General features: G+C 44.8%; 1 protein-coding gene across 1 annotated transcript in view; it reads right to left on the minus strand.

Moving 5' to 3' along the window:
- Positions 1 to 484: 484 nt before the first annotated feature.
- Positions 485 to 23,056, minus strand: part of pipox (pipecolic acid oxidase) — a 38,584-nt gene continuing 16,012 nt past the window's right edge. The window contains exons 5-8 of the mRNA XM_033977602.2: positions 19,867 to 20,019; positions 14,216 to 14,365; positions 10,815 to 10,890; positions 485 to 1,435 (exon numbers count right to left, since the gene is read on the minus strand). Of these exons, the coding sequence (XP_033833493.1) occupies positions 1,305 to 1,435; positions 10,815 to 10,890; positions 14,216 to 14,365; positions 19,867 to 20,019 (510 nt within the window). The 3' untranslated portion in view covers positions 485 to 1,304. The remainder of the gene's footprint in view (positions 1,436 to 10,814; positions 10,891 to 14,215; positions 14,366 to 19,866; positions 20,020 to 23,056) is intronic.

Below are 23,056 nucleotides of genomic sequence, written 5' to 3' on the forward strand. Positions count from 1 at the left end.
TTCTCTCTCCCTCTCTCCTCTTCTCTCCCTCTCTCTTCTCTCCCTCTCTCTTCTCTCTCCCTCTCTCCTCTTCTCTCTCCTCTTCTCTCCCTCTCTCTCCCTCTCTCCTCTTCTCTCTGTCCTCTTCTCTCCCTCTCTCCTCTTCTCTCTCCTCTTCTCTCTCTCTTTCCTCTTCTCTCTCCTCTTCTCTCTGTCCTCTTCTCTCCCTCTCTCCTCTTCTCTCTCTCCTCTTCTCTCTCCCTCTCTCCTCTTCTCTCTCCTCTTCTCTCCCTCTCCCTCACTCCTCTTCTCTCTCCCTCTCTCCTCTTCTCTCTCTCTCTTTCCTCTTCTCTCTCCTCTTCTCTCCCTCTCTCCTCATCACGTCAGCAGCTGTATATTTATATTTGTGAGCTCAGTGTGGCAGAACACAGTTGTCCTGTAGGGGGCGCTCGAGCTGCTCTGGACTTGGTAAAAAATAATTGTTCGTTGTTGATTTGTTTTATTTACATTTTACACATTTACAATATTTAAAAGATTAAAAGCTAAAACGTTTTACAGATATTACAATTCATATGTCAAATTTGTAAACCTTTATATTTAGTTTTTATTTGAATTTCCTTAAAGCTGCACTGTGTAACTTTTCTAGTGTTGGGTCTGCTGCCTTAAACTGAGATTTCATTACTTGACTGTCACCGTGGAAACAAGCAGCTGACGCCACCGGGCCGAGTCACAGGTCAGATCCCTGAAGAGGAGACCTCACTCTCACTGTAAGTAGGTAGAGGTAAGTCTAATGCCATACTGCGGAACTTTCAAAACACCTTTAAACACGATTAGGGAACACTAAAGCTGCACTTTGTCACTTTTCTGACGGAGACTCGCTTTGCAACCTGTTTGTCTCTATGGAGATGTTAACGCTTCGACTTAAAAGTTCCGCATTATGACATTCAGCGTATCTATCTCCATGGAGACAAAATATGACTCTACACGGGCAAGTTACAGGTCAGATCTGCGGAGAGGCGAGCCCAATCACTGTAAGAATGAACGTTTACAAAGCAATAAAACATGGAAAGTGAATAAGTTTAATGCCATAATTTGGAACATTACAGTCCAAGCGATAATGTTTCTATGGTAACTAACTTCCTGCGAGCCCAGAAAAGTTACATAATACGCCTTTAATATGAAAAATAGTCTGAAATACAGAAGTAAATCAAGTTAAATCTATTTAAAATGACTTTATTTCATTATAAACGATCTCTGGCTCTTCACGTGTAAATTAGTCTTGTCTGGTTTCAAACACTTCCTCCATGTTGGCGTCACGTCGTTGTTCACAGAGCGGATTTGGACTGTCCCTGGAAACGGCGAATCCTAAAAGGTGAAAGGTCGTAGGTCGGTACCTCCCCCAGACTCAGCTCACACAGAATCTTCCCAATGATTGGTCCAAATTTGAACCCGTGACCTGGAAAAACAAGAACAGAATTTAAAAGACGTTAAACTGTTTACGGAGACCACGATAATAATAATAATAATAATAATAATAATGATAAAAACACTCTTTATTTAGACAATACAATGTGATTTTACACATTAAATGGTAGAACTTTGTTTCTGTTCCCGTGTGTTATGTGTATGTGTTACGTGTGTGTTACGTGTGTGTTACGTGTGTGTGTTACGTGTGTGTTGCGTGTTACGTGTGTGTTGTGTGTGTGTTGCGTGTGTGTTACATGTGTGTGTTATATGTGTTATGTGTGTGTTATATGCGTGTTTTATGCATGTTATGTGTGTTATGTGCGTGTGATATATGTGTGTTATATGCGTGTTTTATGTGTGTTACATGTGTGTTCAATGTGTGTTATGTGTGTTATATGTGTGTGTAATCTCAGTGTGCAGTAGGTTCACACTGCTCCATGGTGTAAACTCGTCTTGTGAAAGATGCAGAGACTTCCTTCTAAAGCTTCAGGAAAGTTTCATTTCTGTCGTGTCAATGTGACTTTTTAGTATCGATTCCTGCTCAAATGAGTATGTAGTTTCGATACTAGTTTTAGTATCGATTAGTATCACATTTTCAATACTTTTGACAATCCTAGTCCAGCTTTTCTTTATATTCTATGCTAGACTTGATAAGACCTGGTTTAATCCTGGTATAGTATAGTTTTAGACCTGGTTTAGACCTGGTTTAGACCTGGTCTAGTCCTGTTTTAGACCTGGTTTAGACCTGGTTTAGACCTGGTTTAGACCTGGTCTAGTCCTGTTTTAGACCTGGTTTAGACCTGGTTTAGACCTGCTTTAGTCCTGGTTTAGTCCTGGTTTAGACCTGCTTTAGTCCTGGTTTAGACCTGCTTTAGTCCTGGTTTAGTCCTGGTTTAGTCCTGGTTTAGTCCTGGTTTAGTCCTGCTTTAGTCCTGCTTTAGTCCTGGTTTAGACCTGCTTTAGTCCTGGTTTAGTCCTGCTTTAGTCCTGCTTTAGTCCTGGTTTAGACCTGCTTTAGTCCTGGTTTAGTCCTGGTTTAGACCTGCTTTAGTCCTGGTTTAGACCTGCTTTAGTCCTGGTTTAGACCTGCTTTAGTCCTGGTTTAGACCTGCTTTAGTCCCGGTTTAGTCCTGGTTTAGTCCTGGTTTAGTCCTGCTTTAGTCCTGCTTTAGTCCTGCTTTAGTCCTGGTTTAGTCCTGGTTTAGACCTGCTTTAGTCCTGGTTTAGACCTGTTTTAGTCCTGGTTTAGACCTGGTTTAGACCTGGTTTAGTCCTGCTTTAGTCCTGGTTTAGTCCTGGTTTAGACCTGGTTTAGACCTGGTTTAGACCTGGTTTAGTCCTGCTTTAGTCCTGGTTTAGTCCTGGTTTAGACCTGGTTTAGTCCTGGTTTAGACCTGGTTTAGACCTGGTTTAGTCCTGCTTTAGTCCTGGTTTAGTCCTGGTTTAGACCTGCTTTAGTCCTGGTTTAGACCTGCTTTAGTCCTGGTTTAGACCTGCTTTAGTCCTGCTTTAGTCCTGCTTTAGTCCTGCTTTAGTCCTGGTTTAGTCCTGGTTTAGTCCTGGTTTAGTCCTGGTTTAGTCCTGTTTTAGTCCTGCTTTAGTCCTGGTTTAGACCTGGTTTAGTCCTGGTTTAGACCTGCTTTAGTCCTGTTTTAGACCTGGTTTAGACCTGCTTTAGTCCTGGTTTAGACCTGGTTTAGACCTGCTTTAGTCCTGGTTTAGACCTGTTTTAGACCTGGTTTAGTCCTGCTTTAGTCCTGGTTTAGTCCTGCTTTAGACCTGCTTTAGTCCTGCTTTAGTCCTGGTTTAGACCTGCTTTAGTCCTGGTTTAGACCTGTTTTAGACCTGGTTTAGTCCTGCTTTAGTCCTGGTTTAGACCTGCTTTAGTCCTGTTTTAGACCTGGTTTAGACTTGCTTTAGTCCTGGTTTAGACCTGGTTTAGACCTGTTTTAGACCTGGTTTAGTCCTGCTTTAGTCCTGGTTTAGACCTGCTTTAGACCTGCTTTAGTCCTGGTTTAGTCCTGGTTTAGACCTGCTTTAGTCCTGTTTTAGTCCTGGTTTAGACCTGCTTTAGTCCTGTTTTAGTCCTGGTTTAGACCTGCTTTAGTCCTGGTTTAGACCTGGTTTAGACCTGCTTTAGTCCTGGTTTAGACCTGCTTTAGTCCTGGTTTAGACCTGCTTTAGTCCTGCTTTAGTCCTGCTTTAGACCTGTTCTAGTCCTGCTTTAGTCCTGTTTTAGTCCTGCTTTAGTCCTGGTTTAGACCTGGTTTAGACCTGCTTTAGTCCTGGTTTAGACCTGGTTTAGACCTGCTTTAGTCCTGGTTTAGACCTGCTTTAGTCCTGCTTTAGTCCTGCTTTAGTCCTGGTTTAGTCCTGTTTTAGACCTGCTTTAGTCCTGGTTTAGACCTGCTTTAGTCCTGGTTTAGACCTGCTTTAGACCTGCTTTAGTCCTGGTTTAGTCCTGGTTTAGACCTGCTTTAGACCTGGTTTAGTCCTGCTTTAGACCTGCTTTAGTCCTGGTTTAGTCCTGCTTTAGACCTGCTTTAGTCCTGGTTTAGACCTGCTTTAGTCCTGGTTTAGACCTGCTTTAGTCCTGTTTTAGACCTGGTTTAGACCTGCTTTAGTCCTGGTTTAGACCTGCTTTAGTCCTGCTTTAGTCCTGGTTTAGACCTGCTTTAGTCCTGGTTTAGACCTGCTTTAGTCCTGCTTTAGTCCTGGTTTAGTCCTGGTTTAGTCCTGTTTTAGACCTGCTTTAGACCTGCTTTAGTCCTGGTTTAGACCTGCCTTAGTCCTGGTTTAGACCTGCTTTAGTCCTGGTTTAGACCTGCTTTAGTCCTGGTTTAGACCTGCTTTAGTCCTGGTTTAGACCTGGTTTAGTCCTGCTTTAGTCCTGGTTTAGTCCTGCTTTAGACCTGCTTTAGTCCTGGTTTAGACCTGCTTTAGTCCTGCTTTAGTCCTGGTTTAGTCCTGGTTTAGACCTGGTTTAGTCCTGCTTTAGACCTGGTTTAGACCTGTTTTAGTCCTGCTTTAGACCTGGTTTAGACCTGGTTTAGTCCTGCTTTAGACCTGGTTTAGACCTGTTTTAGTCCTGCTTTAGACCTGGTTTAGACCTGGTTTAGTCCTGCTTTAGTCCTGGTTTAGACCTGCTTTAGTCCTGCTTTAGACCTGGTTTAGACCTGTTTTAGTCCTGCTTTAGACCTGGTTTAGACCTGGTTTAGTCCTGGTTTAGACCTGGTTTAGACCTGGTTTAGTCCTGCTTTAGTCCTGTTTTAGACCTGGTTTAGTCCTGCTTTAGTCCTGTTTTAGTCCTGCTTTAGTCCTGCTTTAGACCTGTTTTAGTCCTGCTTTAGTCCTGGTTTAGACCTGCTTTAGTCCTGCTTTAGACCTGGTTTAGACCTGTTTTAGTCCTGCTTTAGACCTGGTTTAGACCTGGTTTAGTCCTGGTTTAGACCTGGTTTAGACCTGGTTTAGTCCTGCTTTAGTCCTGTTTTAGACCTGGTTTAGTCCTGCTTTAGTCCTGTTTTAGTCCTGCTTTAGTCCTGCTTTAGACCTGTTTTAGTCCTGCTTTAGTCCTGCTTTAGACCTGTTTTAGTCCTGCTTTAGTCCTGGTTTAGTCCTGCTTTAGTCCTGGTTTAGACCTGCTTTAGTCCTGGTCCAGCCCTGATCCCCTCTCTTTAGTTTTTGAAGTCCTGAGAGCTTGACAGTTTTGCGACAAGTGCGTTTCATCTCTGGACGTCGGACCCACGGGTGACGGTAACCATGGAAACGCTCCCAGTTGTTTCTTTAGAGCTCTCATGCGGCGCTTTGATGACAAATGCACGTGGTGAAGCGAGAGGGAGGAGAGAGAGAGAGAGCGTTTCATAAAAGAGTGAACCCGGGGCCCTGGAGTACATGAAAGTACTTCACCACACGGAACACTGCGGCGCACAGACCAGCAGGTTTAGACGCTTTGAACAAATGTATATAGTAACACAGGACTGTCACTAGTATCCAAATATATACTGCACGATACTACGACTAGTATCGAAATACACATACTGCACAATACTACAACTAGTATCGAAACTACATACTCATATGAGCAGGTATCGATACTAAAAAGTCACATTCACAGGACAGAAATGAACCTTATCTGCAAATATTTAGAATGATCTGACACATAGACACACCACGGACCACAATGAACTACTGCAAAATGAGCACTCTCTTTCTTTCTCTCTCTCTCCTTTACCCTCTTTCTTTCCTCCCCCTCTCCTCATCTTCTCTCTGTTCCTCCTCTTTCCTCTCCTCTACCATCGACCTCTTTTTTTCTCCCCATTCTTTTACCTCCTTTCTCTCCTCTACCTCCTTCCTTCTCTCTCTCTCATCCCATCTTTCCTCTCTTCCCCTCCCCTCTCTCTCCCTACATTCCTTTATCCTCTATTTCCTCCCCCTCTTGTCATCTTCTCTGTTCCTCCTCTTTCCTCTACCATTGTCCTCTTTCTTTCTCCCCATTCTTTTACCTCCTTTCTCTCCTCCACCTCCTTCCCTCTCTCTCATCCCATCTTTCCTGTCTTCTCCTCCTCTCTCTCTCCCTCCCTTTACCCTCTATTTCCTCCCCCTCTTGTCATCTTCTCTCTATTCCTCCTCTTTCCTCTCCTCTACCATCATCCTCTTTCTTTCTCCCCATTCTTTTACCTCCTTTCTCTTCTCCACCTCCTTCCCTCTCTCTCTCATCCCATCTTTCCTGTCTTCCCTTCCTCTCTCTCCCTCCACCCTCTATTTCCTCCCCCTCTTGTCATCGTCCCTGTATTCCTCCTCTTCTTTCCTCTCCTCTTCCTTCACCCTCTCTCTTTCACCCCAGTTTATTACCTCCTTCCTCTCCCACTGCCCCCCCTTCCCTCTCCTCCTCCTCATTCCCTCTCTCTCTCATCTTGTCTCTCATCTCATCTTTCCTCCTCTCTCTCCTTCCTCTCTTCTTCCTCTTCTTCTGAGAGACAAGTATAAGACACAGACGCTGAGGGATTACACAGATATAAAACAAACAGGAAGTGATCATGTGCGCACTTCCTGCTCCATCGACTCTGGCTCCAATTCACTTTCTATTGAAAAACTGTGTCCTCTCTCTGTACCTGCTGCTGTCAGACTCATCATTTTGTTTTTTAAAATGTTCGTATTAACCTGCTCTACGTGATCCTGGGGCTTTTATTTCGGTATTGTGTTTCCGTTAATGAAGATATGAACATTAATAACAGACAAATCAGGCGCCTTCTTTCCCAGAGGTCGCTCCCGTTAGCGTTAGCAACAAGTTGATTGACAGAGTTGCAGCGCTAAACCTGCTACACCTCACTACGGATTGGCTCTTTGGTTGCTATGATACTTGCGGTCGGAATTCCAAATATACACATGCGAATATAAAAGAAAGTACGACAATTTAATGTTGAAAATCACATTCTGTTGTGTAAAGAAAGAGTGTTTTTTTTATCATCTTTGTGGTATCGGAATCAGTATCGAGTCTATTCCATCATCGAAATCAAGTTTGAAACACTAGACAAATACACAAAAGGTCACAACGCTCAGGTCTAATTAGGACAACGCTGAACTACTCCAGGAAGTAGCCCGCTCCCTCCACTCCCGCTGCGTCTAAATGAGCAGCAGCCTCTTCATATGTAAACAACAGGTGCAGCGCGCTAACACACGAGCGATACAGGCTAATCAACTCTGAACACTGAGAGCGCAACCGACCAATCACACGAGCCCTCGGAGCAGAACCGGCCAATCAGAGGAGGCTTCAGAAGAGCACCTGCGTGGTTCTTCAGAGCAGCTGCAGCCCAGATGTGTGTGTGAGCGAGAACACACAACGTAAAGAGCTGTGTGTGTGAAGCAGCAGGACCTCAGTGTCGTGTATCAAAGGCTCAAAACGCTTTACGTAAAGAAACCACACACACATTCACACACACCCCCACACACATACACACACACACCCACCCCCACACACACACATTCACACACACATCCACACACATACACGCACACATTCATTTAGTCCTGGTTTAGTCCTGGTTTAGACCTGGTTCAGACCTGGTTCAGACCTGGTTCAGATCTGGTTTAGTCCTGGTTTAGTCCTGGTTTACACCTGGTTCAGACCTGGTTTAGATCTGGTTTAGTCCTAGTTTAGTCCTGGTTTAGACCTGGTTTAGACCTGGTTCAGACCTGGTTCAGACCTGGTTTAGATCTGGTTTAGTCCTGGTTTAGACCTGATTTAGTCCTGGTTTAGACCTGGTTTAGACCTGGTTTAGACCTGGTTTAGTCCTAGTTTAGTCCTGGTTTAGACCTGGTTCAGACCTGGTTCAGATCTGGTTTAGTCCTGGTTTAGTCCTGGTTTAGACCTGGTTCAGATCTGGTTTAGTCCTGGTTTAGTCCTGGTTTAGTCCTGGTTTAGACCTGGTTTAGACCTGGTTTAGTCCTAGTTCAGACCTGGTTTAGACCTGGTTTAGTCCTGGTTTAGACCTGGTTTAGACCTGGTTTAGACCTGGTTCAGACCTGGTTTAGTCTTGGTTTCATGTGTGAACGTTAGCACAGCCGTGGTATCGGTATCGACTAGAGATCGACCAATATGGATTTGTTCATGGCCGACGGCGACTGTTTAAAATCCAGAATGAGACGATTTTTATTATTTTCCTCAAATTATGTCATTTAAATTTACTTCAAACTTCCCCCAAGCACTTTTTTTCCCGCTGTGTCGTGTTTTATCTCTTTGCGTTAAAACTAAATATCTGTCTGTGCTGGAGATTTAAGGCCGATACGCCAGAGAGTCAGCCACAAGAGCAACACAAATGGGTCGCTCTCTTTTCCAGGGAGTCCAGAGCCATTGACCCACAGGTTGGCGGTGTGATTCCAGGTCTCACAGATGAATGCTGCTGTTGTGTCCTTGAGCAAGACACTTGAAACCCCACAGAGAAAGGAGTCAAACCCATTTCCTTCTTGCTTTGAGGCTGAAGCTCTAACCACTTTGCCATCGTGCTGCCAATTACTGTACAAATTCCGTACTTTTTGGGGACATTACATTAAACTTACATCGATTTCCATGACGACCGAGTCTATCCGCGCCGGCGCCACGACTCGCCGAACCTTAACCTTCACTTTAAATCACGCTGTTGATTTAAAATTGCAGGGTTTGTCTCGTGAGGGACCTGGATTTTTTGGATCCACGAAGCAAAACGTCCCCATGAAGCGAGTGTGTACGGATTTCAGTCCCCGTAAAGTGATACAAACCTGCCCACACACACATAAATACATTCCGCGCCCGTCTGCTGTATAAGGGACATGTGGCATTTGCTTCAGACTTTGACATTTGAGTCCCCCCCCCTCTTTCTCCTCCTCTTCCTCCTCTTCCTCCTGCTTCTATTTGTCCTGGTCCCTCTTCTTTCTGGGGACCCTCCTTAAAGGGCCATTTTACGCTATTTTCTGATCCATGTTATGACGTTTCCTCATCAAAAACACGTTTAAAGTTGTGTTTTTAATGAGGTAATAACATTATAACGCCGCTAAAATCGTAAAAAGCCTCGGTCACAGTTTCATGTTTATCACAAACACTTAAAAAAACACGTTAGTCTGCTTCTCCTCTTCACTGTGATTGGTTAAATCCACCTGTCAGTCACAGGAGGAGACGGTGGGACCTTCATAATAAAAGCGCAGGAGGAGACGGCGGGACCTTCATAATAAAAGCGCAGGAGGAGACGGTGGGACCTTCACAATAAAAGCGCAGGAGGAGACAGCGGGACCTTCACAATAAAAGCGCAGGAGGAGACGGCGGGACCTTCACAATAAAAGCGCAGGAGGAGACGGCGGGACCTTCACAATAAAAGCGCAGGAGGAGACGGCGGGACCTTCACAATAAAAGCGCAGGAGGAGACGGCGGGACCTTCACAATAAAAGCGCAGGAGGAGACGGTGGGACCTTCACAATAAAAGCACAGGAGGAGACAGCTGGACCTTCACAATAAAAGCGCAGGAGGAGACAGCAGGACCTTCACAATAAAAGCACAGGAGGAGACAGTGGGACCTTCACAATAAAAGCGCAGGAGGAGACGGCGGGACCTTCACAATAAAAGCGCAGGAGGAGACAGCGGGACCTTCACAATAAAAGCACAGGAGGAGACAGCGGGACCTTCACAATAAAAGCGCAGGAGGAGACGGCGGGACCTTCACAATAAAAGCGCAGGAGGAGACAGCGGGACCTTCACAATAAAAGCACAGGAGGAGACAGCGGGACCTTCACAATAAAAGCGCAGGAGGAGACGGCGGGACCTTCACAATAAAAGCGCAGGAGGAGACGGCGGGATCGTCACAATAAAAGCACAAGAGGAGGGTGGAGGAAAAGATGCAGAGGAGCTCCAAGCTGCTCTGGGGCGATAGTGTTGTTGTGAAGGGGAGACGTACGGCGCGCGGTGAGGGACATTTTAAATTGGAGAAGTTTGTTTGATGGTCAGGACTTGGCTCTGTTCTCAAACTCACACTGAGAATAACAACATTGAGAAGCAAATAAAACAGCAGCAAAACAGACTGTGCTAAACAAGTATTTGCATGTTTTTGAGATAATATTAAAGCCCTAATGTGTAACTTTTTAACCCAAAAATATCATGTTTTTTTTTCAATTTTTTTAAATGTTTTTATTGTAGTGAAAAACAGAACAGCGGGCTTGCATCTCCACAAACCTCACTCTTATTTGTACTGGAGGAAAATGTATCTATCTCCATGGAGAAAGTCTGGTTTAGAGTTTCTGTTTCCATGGAATCAAACAGTAGACGAGCCATCTCCAGAAAGTTACACAGTGTTGTTTTAATTTCTGTGGTTCATAATTGTGGTTTATAACACACAGAATCCACCGCACCCAGCAGGACTGAGCTTAAAGATGCACTATGTCACTTTTCTGGTGGAGGGTCCGCTCGTCTCCATGGAGATGATTCTACTTTCTACACTGTCGTTTTTTTCCCCAAATACAGACGTTTTTAAGCCCCTCTCCACAGATCTGACCTGTGACTTCGCCTCTTCCTGCCACCAGCTCGTCTTCATAGAAATAAAGACAGGTTTAATGCTGTACTGTGGAGCATTCTCTGCAAAACAGTAACATCTCCATGGAGACGAGCACATGGCCATCCCTGCATGAGAAAAGCTCCATAGTGCAGCTTTAATAACTCCTCTGTGGTCGGTGTAACTGCACTTTACGGCTAATGATGCTGCTGCCTCCTTAGATTAGTCCAAAATGTATTTATGTAAATGGAAAAAAAACAAAAACAAAAAGAAAAAAGAGGAGCAGAGGGAAGTTTAGGTTAAGGTTTTTTTTTGGGGCTGAACTTGGACAGAATTGTAAAGTTAGTTTTGAATTACCCGAGAATCCAGCTCCAATCACAATGTTTCTGTGCTGAGGATGAACGTCGAGGACGAAGTGATCGTCTGGAGTCATCTGAAAAAGAAAAGAAACAACGTCAAATAACAGGGTCTGGAGAGAAAGAGAGAGGGAGAGGAACGGAGGGAGGGAGAGGGAGGGAAAGGGAAAGAGAGAGAAAGCAAGAGAGAGGGAGAAAGGAGGGAAAGAGAGAGAAAGAGGCAGAGAGAGAGAAAGGGGGCTGAGAAAGGGAGGGAAGATGGAGAGGGGGGGTGGGAGAGAGTGAGAGAGAGGCAGAAAAGAGGGGGTAGAGGGAGGGAAAGAGAGCAAGGCAGAGAGAGTGAGAAAGAGAGAGAGAGAAAGAGGGGGGAGAGATGGAGGGGGAAAAAGAGAGAGGTGAGAGAGGGAGGGCAGGAAACAGATGGAAACGGGGGTGAGAAAAAGAGGGAGAGAGGGGGTTAGAGGTCGGGAAAGAGGTCAGGAAAGAGAAAGAGGGGGGTGAGAGAGGGACAGAGGGGAGGAAACAGATGGAGAGAGGGGAGTTGGAGAGAGAGGGTAGAGGGAGGGAAAGAGGACAGGAGAGAGAGGAGAGCAGAAAGCGGGAGAGGAGAGAGAGAAAAATGGGGGTAGGATAGGAAAAGTGAAAATGGAGGGCGGGGATATGAGAGAGGGAGAGGTGAGTGGGAAGGGAGAGAGGGAAAGAGAGAGGGATAAAAGAAAAAGGAGGAAAAGAGAGATGGGGAGATGGAAAGAGGGGTGAAGATAGTAATTGGAGAAGAGAAAGAGCAAGATAGTGTAGGATAAGAAGGGGGAGAGGGGGAGAAACGTGGCAGAGGAAGAGGGAGGAAAAGAGGGAAAAAGGGGTAATAGAAATGGGGAAAAGGGAGAGAGAGGGAGACAAAGAGGAAAAAAAGGATGGCAGAAGGGGGAGAAAGAGAGGGAAGAAGACACAAACACCTAGCACAAAAAAGTGAGAGAGAAGAAGAAAGAGGGAGAGAGGATAGACAAAGAAAAGAGCAGAGATAGAGATTGAAAGAGAGAGGAGGTGAATGAGACAGACAGAGAGACAGAAAACCCATTCTTTCCCACAGTCTGCCGTGATTGTAGTCGCTCACGGCTCTGATTAAAAGTGCACAGTGTGGCTTTAAAATTTGGGGTTTTAAAATGGCGTCCTGGACTGAACTTTGGGTCGATGTAAAAACGCCAAAGGCCACGGTCGCCTTCACTCTGCAGCGAACAGTGAAAAACTCTGCGTGAGAATAGCACCTTCGGGAGGCACGTGTTCAGAATATTGTGCTTTATATGTCGGAACATTTGGTAAAAATCGTCTGAATCCAACTTCCAGCGCCATTTTCCAAAATTCACCCATTTAAAGAGGAGATATTGTGTTTCTCCCAAGTTATAACACTGTTCCCTCATCAAAAACACGTCTGAAGAGCTTTTAGACGTCATCCATGCGTGTTTGAGTAATCTAGAGATCTCTCCCAGACCCTATTCTAACCCTCCTTATCGTTTAGCTGTAAGATCCTGTACGAGGCTCCGCCCACAAGTCTACATCACCCATGCTCCACACGACAACGCTCCATAAATATACAACAACATGACGCAAAACTGTACACTACGACTTCACAAACCTGATGTGATGTGCAGTAGTTTCATTAGTGGGACGATTGTGTTATGATAGCGTTCTGAAGGGGGAGTGACTTAGCACGGAGAGCAAAGAGAGGGGGGACTATATTTGGGTGAATAAATCATTTTTAAAACAGTAAAAGGAAAAATGGTGATCTGAATATGTGATGTGTTAAAGTTAATATAGACATAGAAGTAAAATTATACACACAGAGACACACAGAGACACAGAGATACACAGACACACTTAAAAACACAGAGACACGTAGCAACACATAAAGACACATAGAGACACACAGAGACACATGGACAAATAGGGACACATAAAACACAGAGACACGTAGCAACACAAAGACACACAGAGACACATAGAGACACAGAGACACACAGAGATACACAGACACACAGAGACACATAGACAAATAGGGACACATAAAAAACACACAGAGATACACAGAGACACATGGGCAAATAGGGACACATAAAACACAGACACTTAAAAACACAGAGATACACAGAGACACGTAGCAACACATAGAGACACAGAGATACACATAGAGACACACAGAGACACATAGAGACACACAGAGACACATAGAGACACATAGAGACACACAGAGACACATAGAGACACACAGAGACACACAGAGACACACAGAGACACACAGAGACACATAGTCCCACATCGTCCCAGTGCGTGACAGGCCCACAGCTGTAGTGTTGCTCTGTGTGAAGCTCTGCCCTTGAAATGAATTTTCTAATGATGAAGAGTGGCGTCCCACAGAGGACATTCACAGAGGACATTCACAGAGGACATTCACAGAGGACATTCACAGAGGACATTCACAGAGGACATTCACAGAGGACATTCACAGAGGACATTCAGAGACGTCTGAGTGTTCTGCAGGAGGTGAAGTCAGATGAGAGACAGGTTTGAAGAAGGACGGGTCAAATTAAACTAAAAGAAGCTTCATTCAGAGAGTTGAACTTTATCAAATGATCCGTCTGGAGGAGAGTGGGATCAAGACAACAGCGCCGTGGCACAGGGGTTAGTCTCAATCACCACCAACGAGGAGGTTGTAGATGAAAAGGTTAGGTTTAGGGTTAGGGTTTAGGGTTAGGTTTATGGTTAAGGGATTGATTTAGGGTTTTGGGTTAGGATTAGGGTTAAGGGTTTAGGGTTAAGGTTAGGATTTAGGATTAGTTTTACACTTTAGGGTTAGGAGAAGCTTAGGGTTTAGAATTTGGGTTAGGGTTTTGGGTTATAGTTTGAGCTTAAAGCAGGCTTAGGGTTTAGGCTTAGGGTTTTGTGTTTAAGTCTAGGGTTTAGGGTTTAGGGTTTAGGGTTTAGGACTAGCGACAGGACGCACATTTTTACATTCTTGTCATGATGAACTGCCGAAACGATTTTCAAATCATTTCGTAAAGGAAACATGTCAGTTGACTTCCTGCTGCGTGTGGGTCACATTTTTGAATAAACTGAATAAAACCAAAATAGATAAATTTAACGCCGTGTTGTGGAGACAAGCGGGTAGTGGACACAGACACAGTGCATCTTCAACTCATCTGTCTCTCGTCCGGTTATTTTTATTAATCCTTGCTTTATTCAACTAGGAACCGATCTGGAAGAAGAAACCTATGATGAACCCATGACCTTCTTGCTGTGAGGCCAAAACCCTACCTGCTGTGCCACCGTGCGGTCCTGGTCTCGTGTTAAACCTGTACACACTTTATATTTGAGATGAGTCGTGTTAACTGCCCATAGGGTCCATACCGTATACATGCAGCTCTCGACGATGGCGGGCTCCGGCTCCAGTCCCGGGATGGAGCGGGACACGTATCTGCGGAGGATGTCCACGTCTGAGCGGTCGGTCTGTCGGTCCCTGTGGTCCGGGTCTGTGGGGCTCCCCGTGTGGAGGCAGATCTGAACAAAACAACGAGAGATACAGCCGGGTTTATCACAACGTTCTACTGACCTCACTTTCTTACGTACTTGACGTTTCTGATTACGTGGGACAATTTGGGAAACGTTTTGACGCTAAAATACGATGTAAAGTAGGTCGTTTTGTGTCAAATGTTCAATATTTATCCGCAACAACAAGTCAACACTGCACCGATTCTCTGGAAAGATTCAAAAGAGCTCTGTGGTCCGTATAGAACTTATTTACTGTCAAGCTCGGCAGCTCCTTACAAAAATAAATACAACCTGAATGACGACGGCAACTTCTGGAATATGTGAATACGCCAATAATATTTCAAAAAGATTTCAGAAGCTAAGCAGAGGAAGGCTTGGTTATTACTTGGATGGGAGACCGCTGGGAATACCAGGCGCCACAGGGGGGCAGCAGTGGCAAAAAACAAAAAAAACAAAACTGTTGTTGTGTCCTTAGGCAAGACACTTCACCCAGATGTATGAATGGTGTGTGTTGGTGATGGTTTGAGAGGCAGACGGCGCAGATTTCGGCAACCTCGCTTTCCTCCGTCTGCCCCAGGGCAACTATGGCCACAGTAGTATCTTACCACCACCACTTAGGGGCAACAGAAGTTCAGTCGTGTGTTTGTCACCTGAGCTGAAGGTCAATGGTTCGAATCCCGCTCTCGACATAAACAGGATGAGGGCAGCTAAAATTACGGTAAATTTCGGACTTTTGAGCGCACCTGAGTATAAGCCGCACCAGCTAACTTTTAAAAGACACAGAGGTTTTTTTGAGTTTTCATTTAAGACGTGCTTTTTTCAAACGGACTGAAAATCAGCACCAACACAACATCAACAGGGGATGAACACACCTACAGGTTTAGAAAATAAAACGGCACCAACACAGGACATTTGCTTTTATTTCCTCTTAAAGCTTTTGTCGTCTTTTTACATTGACTAAGTTTTTCCCGCAGCCGCCTCCAACATCGCAAGATTGATTAACTGATTCCAAGCTTACGTGCAGTGGCTCCATTTCCTTCTTTGATGCTGAGTTTACGTGCAGTGGCTCTATTTCCTTCTTTGATGCTGAGTTTACGTGCAGTGGCTCTATTTCCTTCTTTGATGCTAAGCTTACATGCAGTGGCTCTATTTCCTTCTTTGATGCTGAGTTTACGTGCAGTGGCTCTATTTCCTTCTTTGATGCTGAGTTTACGTGCAGTGGCTCTATTTCCTTCTTTGATGCTAAACTTACGTGCAGTGGCTCTATTTCCTTCTTTGATGCTAAGCTTACGTGCAGTGGCTCTATTTCCTTCTTTGATGCTGAGTTTACGTGCAGTGGCTCTATTTCCTTCTTTGATGCTAAACTTACGTGCAGTGGCTCTATTTCCTTCTTTGATGCTGAGTTTACGTGCAGTGGCTCTATTTCCTTCTTTGATGCTGAGTTTACGTGCAGTGGCTCTATTTCCTTCTTTGATGCTGCGTTTACGTGCAGTGGCTCTATTTCCTTCATTGAAGCCAGATCCATTGCCTTCATCTTAAAAGCTGCATCATGTACATTTCTTGGTGTGTTTTCCATGATGATGGTGTGTGCATGAACTATTGTATTCTTCAGTGCATAATCTTTGCCTTTACTGCCAGAGAGCGCCCCCCGGTGACCGTTAGCCAGTAAAAATCTATAAATTAGCCGCACCGTTGTATAAGCCGCAGGGTTCAAAGCGTGAGGAAAAAGTAGCGGCTTATAGTCTGAAATTTATGGTAATGTTGAAAAGAGCTCTTGGGTTTCGCCGCTAAAGTATCAGGTCCAACGTTTGTGCCTTTACCGTTTCATAAAATCCTGTCATATGCACTTAAATCCAGCGTGAACTTTGACCTCCTCCAGTTTTTATGCACAGACCTGTACTTTGCGATAGTTTAAACTTCATCATCTCAATAATATAAATCATTGACTAGATAAATAAGTACATTTGTATGGTGCTGACAATGCTAAATGCTAACACAGCCCTGGATAATAGTCACAAATCAATGCAGTGCTCTGATTAGATCTCGCTAATGGGGAAGCCGTTAGCTGCATTAGCCGCTAATAACCGCTAATAGCTGCTAATCGCTTTATAATTGTGACATTATAAAACCAGGGCAGTGCGTCAGAGAGAGTCCTCACCTTTTATCGAACCCGACCTGAGAGAGACACAATGAGGAGTTAATAAGGTCATTATCATGGATCTGTGTTTCATTTGGAGTTAAACTTTAAATGTGTTTCCAGGTTAAAAAACGAAATGTGTCGACACCTGCCACTCCCCCAAGACTGTGCCAAGATTAAAATGTTCATCGATAATCGTGATTATTCAGATCCAATACAACCAAAAGAGATTAAATAATAGTAACTGAGGATTTTAGAAACAACTGAAGTGATTTCAGGTCCTGGTTTAGTCCTAGTTTTGTTTTAGTCCTGCTTTGGTCCCAGTTTAATCCCAGTCTAGTCCTGCTTTAGTCCTGCTTTGGTCCTGCTTTGGTCCTGCTTTGGTCCTGCTTTGGTCCCAGTTTAATCCCATCTAGTACTAGTTTAGTCCTTGTTTAAGTCCGGTCTAGTCCTGCTTTGTCCTGGTTTAGTTCTGGTTTAGTCTTGGTTTTATCCCGGTCTAGTCCTGGTTTTGTTTTAGTCCTAGTTAGGACCTGTTTTAGTCCTGGTCTAGTCCTAGTTTAGTCCTGGTTTAGTCCTGTTTTAGTCCTGGTCTAGTCCTGGTCTAGTCCTAGTTTAGTCCTAGTTTAGTCCTGGTTTAGTCCTGGTTTAGTCCTGTTTTAGTCCCGTTTCCGTCCTGTTTTTATCCTATTTTAGTCCTGTTTTAGTCTTGGTCTAGTCCTGGTCTAGTCCTAGTTTAGTCTCGTTTTCATCCTGTTTTCGTCCTGTTTTCGTCCTGGTCTAGTCCTGGTTTAGTCCTGGTTTAGTCCCGTTTCCGTCCCCGTCCCGTTTCCGTCCCGTTTTCGTCCCGTTTCCGTCCCGTTTTCGTCCCGTTTCCGTCCCGTTTCCGTCCTGTTTCCGTCCTGTTTCTGTCCTGTTTCCGTCCTGTTTCCGTCCTGTTTCCGTCCTGTTTTAGTCCTGTTTCCGTCCCGTTTCCGTCCCGTTTTTGTCCTGTTTCCGTCCTGTTTCCGTCCTGTTTCCGTCCTGTTTCCGTCCTGTTTTCGTGGTATCTCTCGTTCCTAAACCTCCCTGTGCCCAGTATCATTGGTGACCACATCTTGGGGCCATGCCATCTGCTTCCTCTGCCCTCGTCACGTGAGGTCCACCATTAGACCACGCTCCTACAGACAACACCAACATGGCCGCCAAATTCCACCTGCTGACTGCCCCAATATGGCCGCCAAATATGTCCCTCAACAGAGAAGAGTCCAGACTGCAGTCATTAGCCCCACACAGAGAGGCAGAAGCACACACACCTGGAGGGACGGAGTGTCTCTCTGAAGTCAAGGTTAACGACAAAACACAACTTATTCATTATATTAAGTTACATATAAAGCATTATTCAAACTGCCTGAACACTGTAGCTTTGGTATTGCCAACGAATTCATGTCTACTCACAAAACGTTGGGATAATTGGTATATTTAAAGGTACATATTATGCAAAATCAACTTTTATGAGCTTTATAACCATATTGTTGCATTCTGGTGCAAGAAAACAAACCAAATTTCTTCTGGTTGTTGATTTTCTGAACTAAAAGGCGACTGTAGACCCACGTGAAAACAAGAGCAAAACAACAGCAGTCTGAACTCACGCAGTCTCCAGAACAGACCAGTAATAGAACCGTCATCTCACTGTGGGACGGGGCTAAATCTCACTTTGTTAAAGCTGCCAATGACCTGTCAGCTGAACACGGGGAGTTTGATTTCACATAAATACGTCTCAGGGCTGGAGCTGCAGTACCAGGAGTGGCCACTAATTTAGCTCAGGACAGATCTTCATACAGTAAGTGTCCTGATACATGGAAACTTTTACCTGATATTAAAAGTTTAAATCGACATTTTAATTATGTACATGTTGATTGACTTTGATTATGTGGTTATGTTCACAATGCCTTTAAAAACAGCATGAAAAGTCACTATTTCAGCCCACCAGATTTAGCCTCAGTGCAGCAGACAGCGGGTTATTGTGCGTAAAACCCTGCAATTTAAAGAAATTATGTCGTTTACAAGTATCATGTATTACCATAGACTGTATAAAGACGTGGACTATGAGTGTGACGTCACCCACAGCGTTCAGCTCCAAATGAAGCTCATCGAGGCTAGCAGTTATAGCGGCTAATTTGGAGCCTACTTCCATATTTGGAATTCCGAGTATCATAGCAACCAAAGAGCCAATCCGGGGTGGGGCTGTTGAAGGTCATGCCCCTTTCCCGTCTGCACCGCTGGGAGTGGGCACTTAGCAACGCTGTCAATCAAACCTGTTGCTAACACTAGCAGGAGCGACCTCAGGCAGAGAAGGCGCCTGATTTGTCTGTTATTAATGTTCAGATCTTAATTTACAGACACAATAGTGAAATAAAAACCCCAGGATCATGTAGAGGGTTAATACGAACATTTAAGAGCAAAATGACGAGACTGACAGCAGCAGAGACAGAGAGAGGGGACACAGTTTTTCAATAGAAAGTGAATTGGAGCCAAGGTTAATGGAGCCGGAAGTGCGCTCAAGATAACTTCCGATTTAGAACGCGGCAGCTAGCAGGTTAGCTATGTCCATTTATATAAACAGTCTATGTGGAGGGGGCAGTGTCGTCTCTGTAGGGGGCAGTGTCGTCTCGTCCCTGTAGGGGGCAGTGTCGTTTCTGAAGGGGCAGTGTTGTCTCTGTAGGGGGCAGTGTCGTCTGTGTAGGGGGCAGTGTCGTCCCTGTAGGGGGCAGTGTCGTCTCTGAAGGGGGCAGTGTCGTCCCTGTAGGGGGCAGTGTCGTCTCCGTAGGGGGCAATGTCGTCTCCGTAGGGGGCAATGTCGTCTCTGAAGGGGCAGTGTCGTCTCTGGAGGGGGCAGTGTCGTCTCTGGAGGGGGCAGTGTCGTCTCGTCCCTGTAGGGGGCAGTGTCGTTTCTGAAGGGGCAGTGTTGTCTCTGTAGGGGGCAGTGTCGTCTGTGTAGGGGGCAGTGTCGTCCCTGTAGGGGGCAGTGTCGTCTCTGAAGGGGGCAGTGTCGTCCCTGTAGGGGGCAGTGTCGTCTCCGTAGGGGGCAATGTCGTCTGTGTAGGGGGCAGTGTCGTCCCTGTAGGGGGCAGTGTCGTCTCTGAAGGGGGCAGTGTCGTCCCTGTAGGGGGCAGTGTCGTCTCCGTAGGGGGCAATGTCGTCTGTGTAGGGGGCAGTGTCGTCCCTGTAGGGGGCAGTGTCGTCTCTGAAGGGGGCAGTGTCGTCCCTGTAGGGGGCAGTGTCGTCTCCGTAGGGGGCAATGTCGTCTCCGTAGGGGGCAATGTCGTCTCTGTAGGGGGCAGTGTCGTCTCTGAAGGGGCAGTGTCGTCTCTGTAGGGGGCAGTGTCGTTACCTTGACCAGTCCTGGATACTCGTTGGAGGGCAGACCGTAGATGTGCACCTGGGACTCCTCTCCCTCCGTCAGCAGGAAACAGGGGAACCGGTTCTTCACGTGGTACGATCCGGGGGTCTTCTCTTTCCAATAACACACGTTTATCCTCACCACCTGCACACAGAGGTCAGAGGTCACACAGAGAGGTCAGAGGTCACACACATATGCTATTCATTTTCATGGATTTTTTTATAATCCAGACTAACTCATTTAAAGACCCTCTACTCAACTTTTTCCACGTCTTTCCTCAGTACAGATATTATTTAAGCAGATAAGTCCGCTGTGTGTTTTCCTGTCATAGAATCAGGAAGTAAGCGTTAGCATACTAGTTGTTAGCTTTACAGTCACGCTCTGGTCTATGAGAGTTGTGAAAAGTGCTTATAAACTCATCATGGTGAATAATTAGGATGTTCTGAATCTGGTCTTTAACCTTAAACCAGGTCAACAAATCTGCCATTTCAACCTTGAATTTGATACTAAGGAACAGACTCGATACTCGATACCGATTCCGATACAACAATGATAATAAAAACACTTTCTTTAGACAATAGAATGTGATTTTCAACATTAAATGGTAGAACTTTCTTTGATATTTCGTTTACTAGTCTGTGTCTTATACTTACCTCTCAGAAGAAGAGGAAGAAGAGAGGAAGGAGAGAGAGGAGGAAAGATAAGATAAAAGACGAGATGAGAGAGAGAGAGGGAAGGAGGAGGAGAGAGAAAGGGGAGAAATGGTGATAGGGATAAAAATAGGGAGAACGAGATAGGAGGAAGGAAGAGGAGAGGAAAGAGGATGGATAGAGGAACGATGAGGAGCGAGGGAGGAAAAAAAGAAGGTAAAGGAATGTAGGGGGAGAAAAGAGAAGGAGAGAGAGAGGAAAAGAGAAAGGAGAGAGAACAGCGCTCAGTGTCCAGTAGGTTCATAGTGGTCCATGGCGTGTACTCGTCTATGTGTCTTAGAAGAAAAGGAGGGAGGGAGAGAGAGGAGGAAAGACAAGATGAGAGAGAGAAAAGGAGGAGGAGAGAAAAAGGGGAGGGCCAGTGGGAGAGGAAGGAGGTAAAAGAATGGGGAGAAAGAAAGGACGATGGTAGAGGAGAGGAAAGAGGAGGAACAGAGAGAAGATGAGGAGAGGGGGGAGAAGGAAAGAGGGTAAAAGGAATGTGGACAGAGAGACAAAGAGATAAACAAGAGAAAAAAAGAGGACAGTTCTCAGTGTGCAGTAGGTTCATAGTGTGTACTAGAATAGAGGGACGATTGGGGTAAGGGGAGGAAAGAAAGAGGGTAAAGGAACAGAGAGAGAGAAAAGACAGAGGAGGGGAAGAGGAGAGAGAAAGGAGAGAGATCCAGGCAGGTTCATAGTCTTTGTGTCAGATCATTCTAAACATATTCAAGATGGTTCATTTCTGTCCTGTGATTGGGACTTTTCAGTATCGATACTTGCTTTAATGAGTTCTAGTTTCGATACTAGCTTTAGCATCGATTAGTGTCTTTTTTTCGATACTTTTGCTCCTAATATAAACATTATTATTCTGTATTATTCTGTACTGTAGCTGTTTTAGCTGGTGCTGGTTGTGTTTTACAGTGAGTGGGCTGCAGGAGAGCGGAGAGAGGGGAGCTGCTGACTAAGCTCGGAGCTGTTTAAAAATGAAAGAGTTTTTTATTTTATTTTTTATATATATTTATTTATTTATTTATTTATTTGAGCCGTGAACAAAACCTGCGGTGACATATTCAGGTGGGCTCTCAGTCTTACCGGTGCGATGTTTTATTCAGTGTTTGAGGCAAAAGTACACGGCGTTTTCACACTAATATCTGAGCCTCGTGGTGTTTCATTTGGATGTTTTTTTTCTGCTGAGAGTTGCAGTTTGTTGTCACGGTGACCAATGGCATTTATCAAAGAGAAATGTATTGTACCGGAACATTAGAAAAAGAGCAGGAGGTAGAAGCGTTTACCCACAAACCTTAAAGCGGACGTACTGTGCTTGTGTCTGCTGTGTAATTATAATCTATGACACCCGTGGATCATTATGTTACAATTTGCCTGGAATGTTCCACAGTATAGCATTACACGTCCACCGACGAGGACAATACAGTGTAATTTTACCTAATGATTTCAGGTCAAGTTACAGGTCATATCTGTGGAGAGGCAAGCCCCCCTCAGAGAAAGAATGCATGTTTTTAAGACGTGCTTTTACGAATAAAACAGCTGCGATAAATATTTAATAAACACAAAAGAGCTACGTTTAATGTCATACTATGGAACATTCCAAGCAAAGCAGAAAAGTTACATAGTGCACCTTTATTTCTGAAGTATTAACTGCTACCACAAAATATATTTAGATCATCATGTTTCCTAATCACCCAAAACAACGTATCAACATGTTTAATCAGTTTTACTTGCAGTTTTGATGGTCTGAATCCCCCCTACGTTTGCTCTCTGCGCTAAGTCACTCCCCCTTCAGAGCGCTACCACAACAGAATCTGAACCCACTGCACATCACACCAGGTTTTGTGAAGTTATTGAAACATTTAAAACTACTTCAGACATGTTTTCGACGAGGGAATAACGTTATAACATGAGAGAAAGCTTTAAAAAAAAAGTCTTTTGCGTAATACCTCCTCTTTAAACGCTCAAACACGACCTGACACAACCCTCTGCCTTTAATAAACTCCGCTCCAGTTGTTTTTTCTTGTTTGTTTTTTTTAGTAAGTCCAGATGATGTATGGTTTGTGGCCCCCCTCCGCAGTTGAGCTAATTATCCAGGCCGCTCTGTTGTTGTGTTGGTGACAAATGGACTCTATGGGAGGAAATGTGATTCATATTCAAACTGCAGCCTGGATCTGAGCTGCGACGCAACGTAAATGTGCTAAAGAGGGTAGGATTTAAAGACTGTATCCGCCTAGCAACAGTAACCGTGGGACTTTTATATGACGATAAACCTCTAAGTGGGACTAAACACCTGAACTCCGCCCACAATCATACACTTTGCTCTCCGTGCTAAGTCACTCCCGCTTCAGAGCGCTATCACAGCACAATCAGCGTGCGTCGGATCAGGTTTGTGAAGTCGTAGTGCACAGTTTTGTATCATGTTTTTGTATATTTATGGAGAGTTGTTGTGTAGGAGCATGGGTGACGTTTTTTAGGATTGT

This window comes from Periophthalmus magnuspinnatus, chromosome 13, assembly GCF_009829125.3.
Source record: "Periophthalmus magnuspinnatus isolate fPerMag1 chromosome 13, fPerMag1.2.pri, whole genome shotgun sequence".
Classification (NCBI taxonomy): Eukaryota; Metazoa; Chordata; class Actinopteri; order Gobiiformes; family Gobiidae; genus Periophthalmus; species Periophthalmus magnuspinnatus.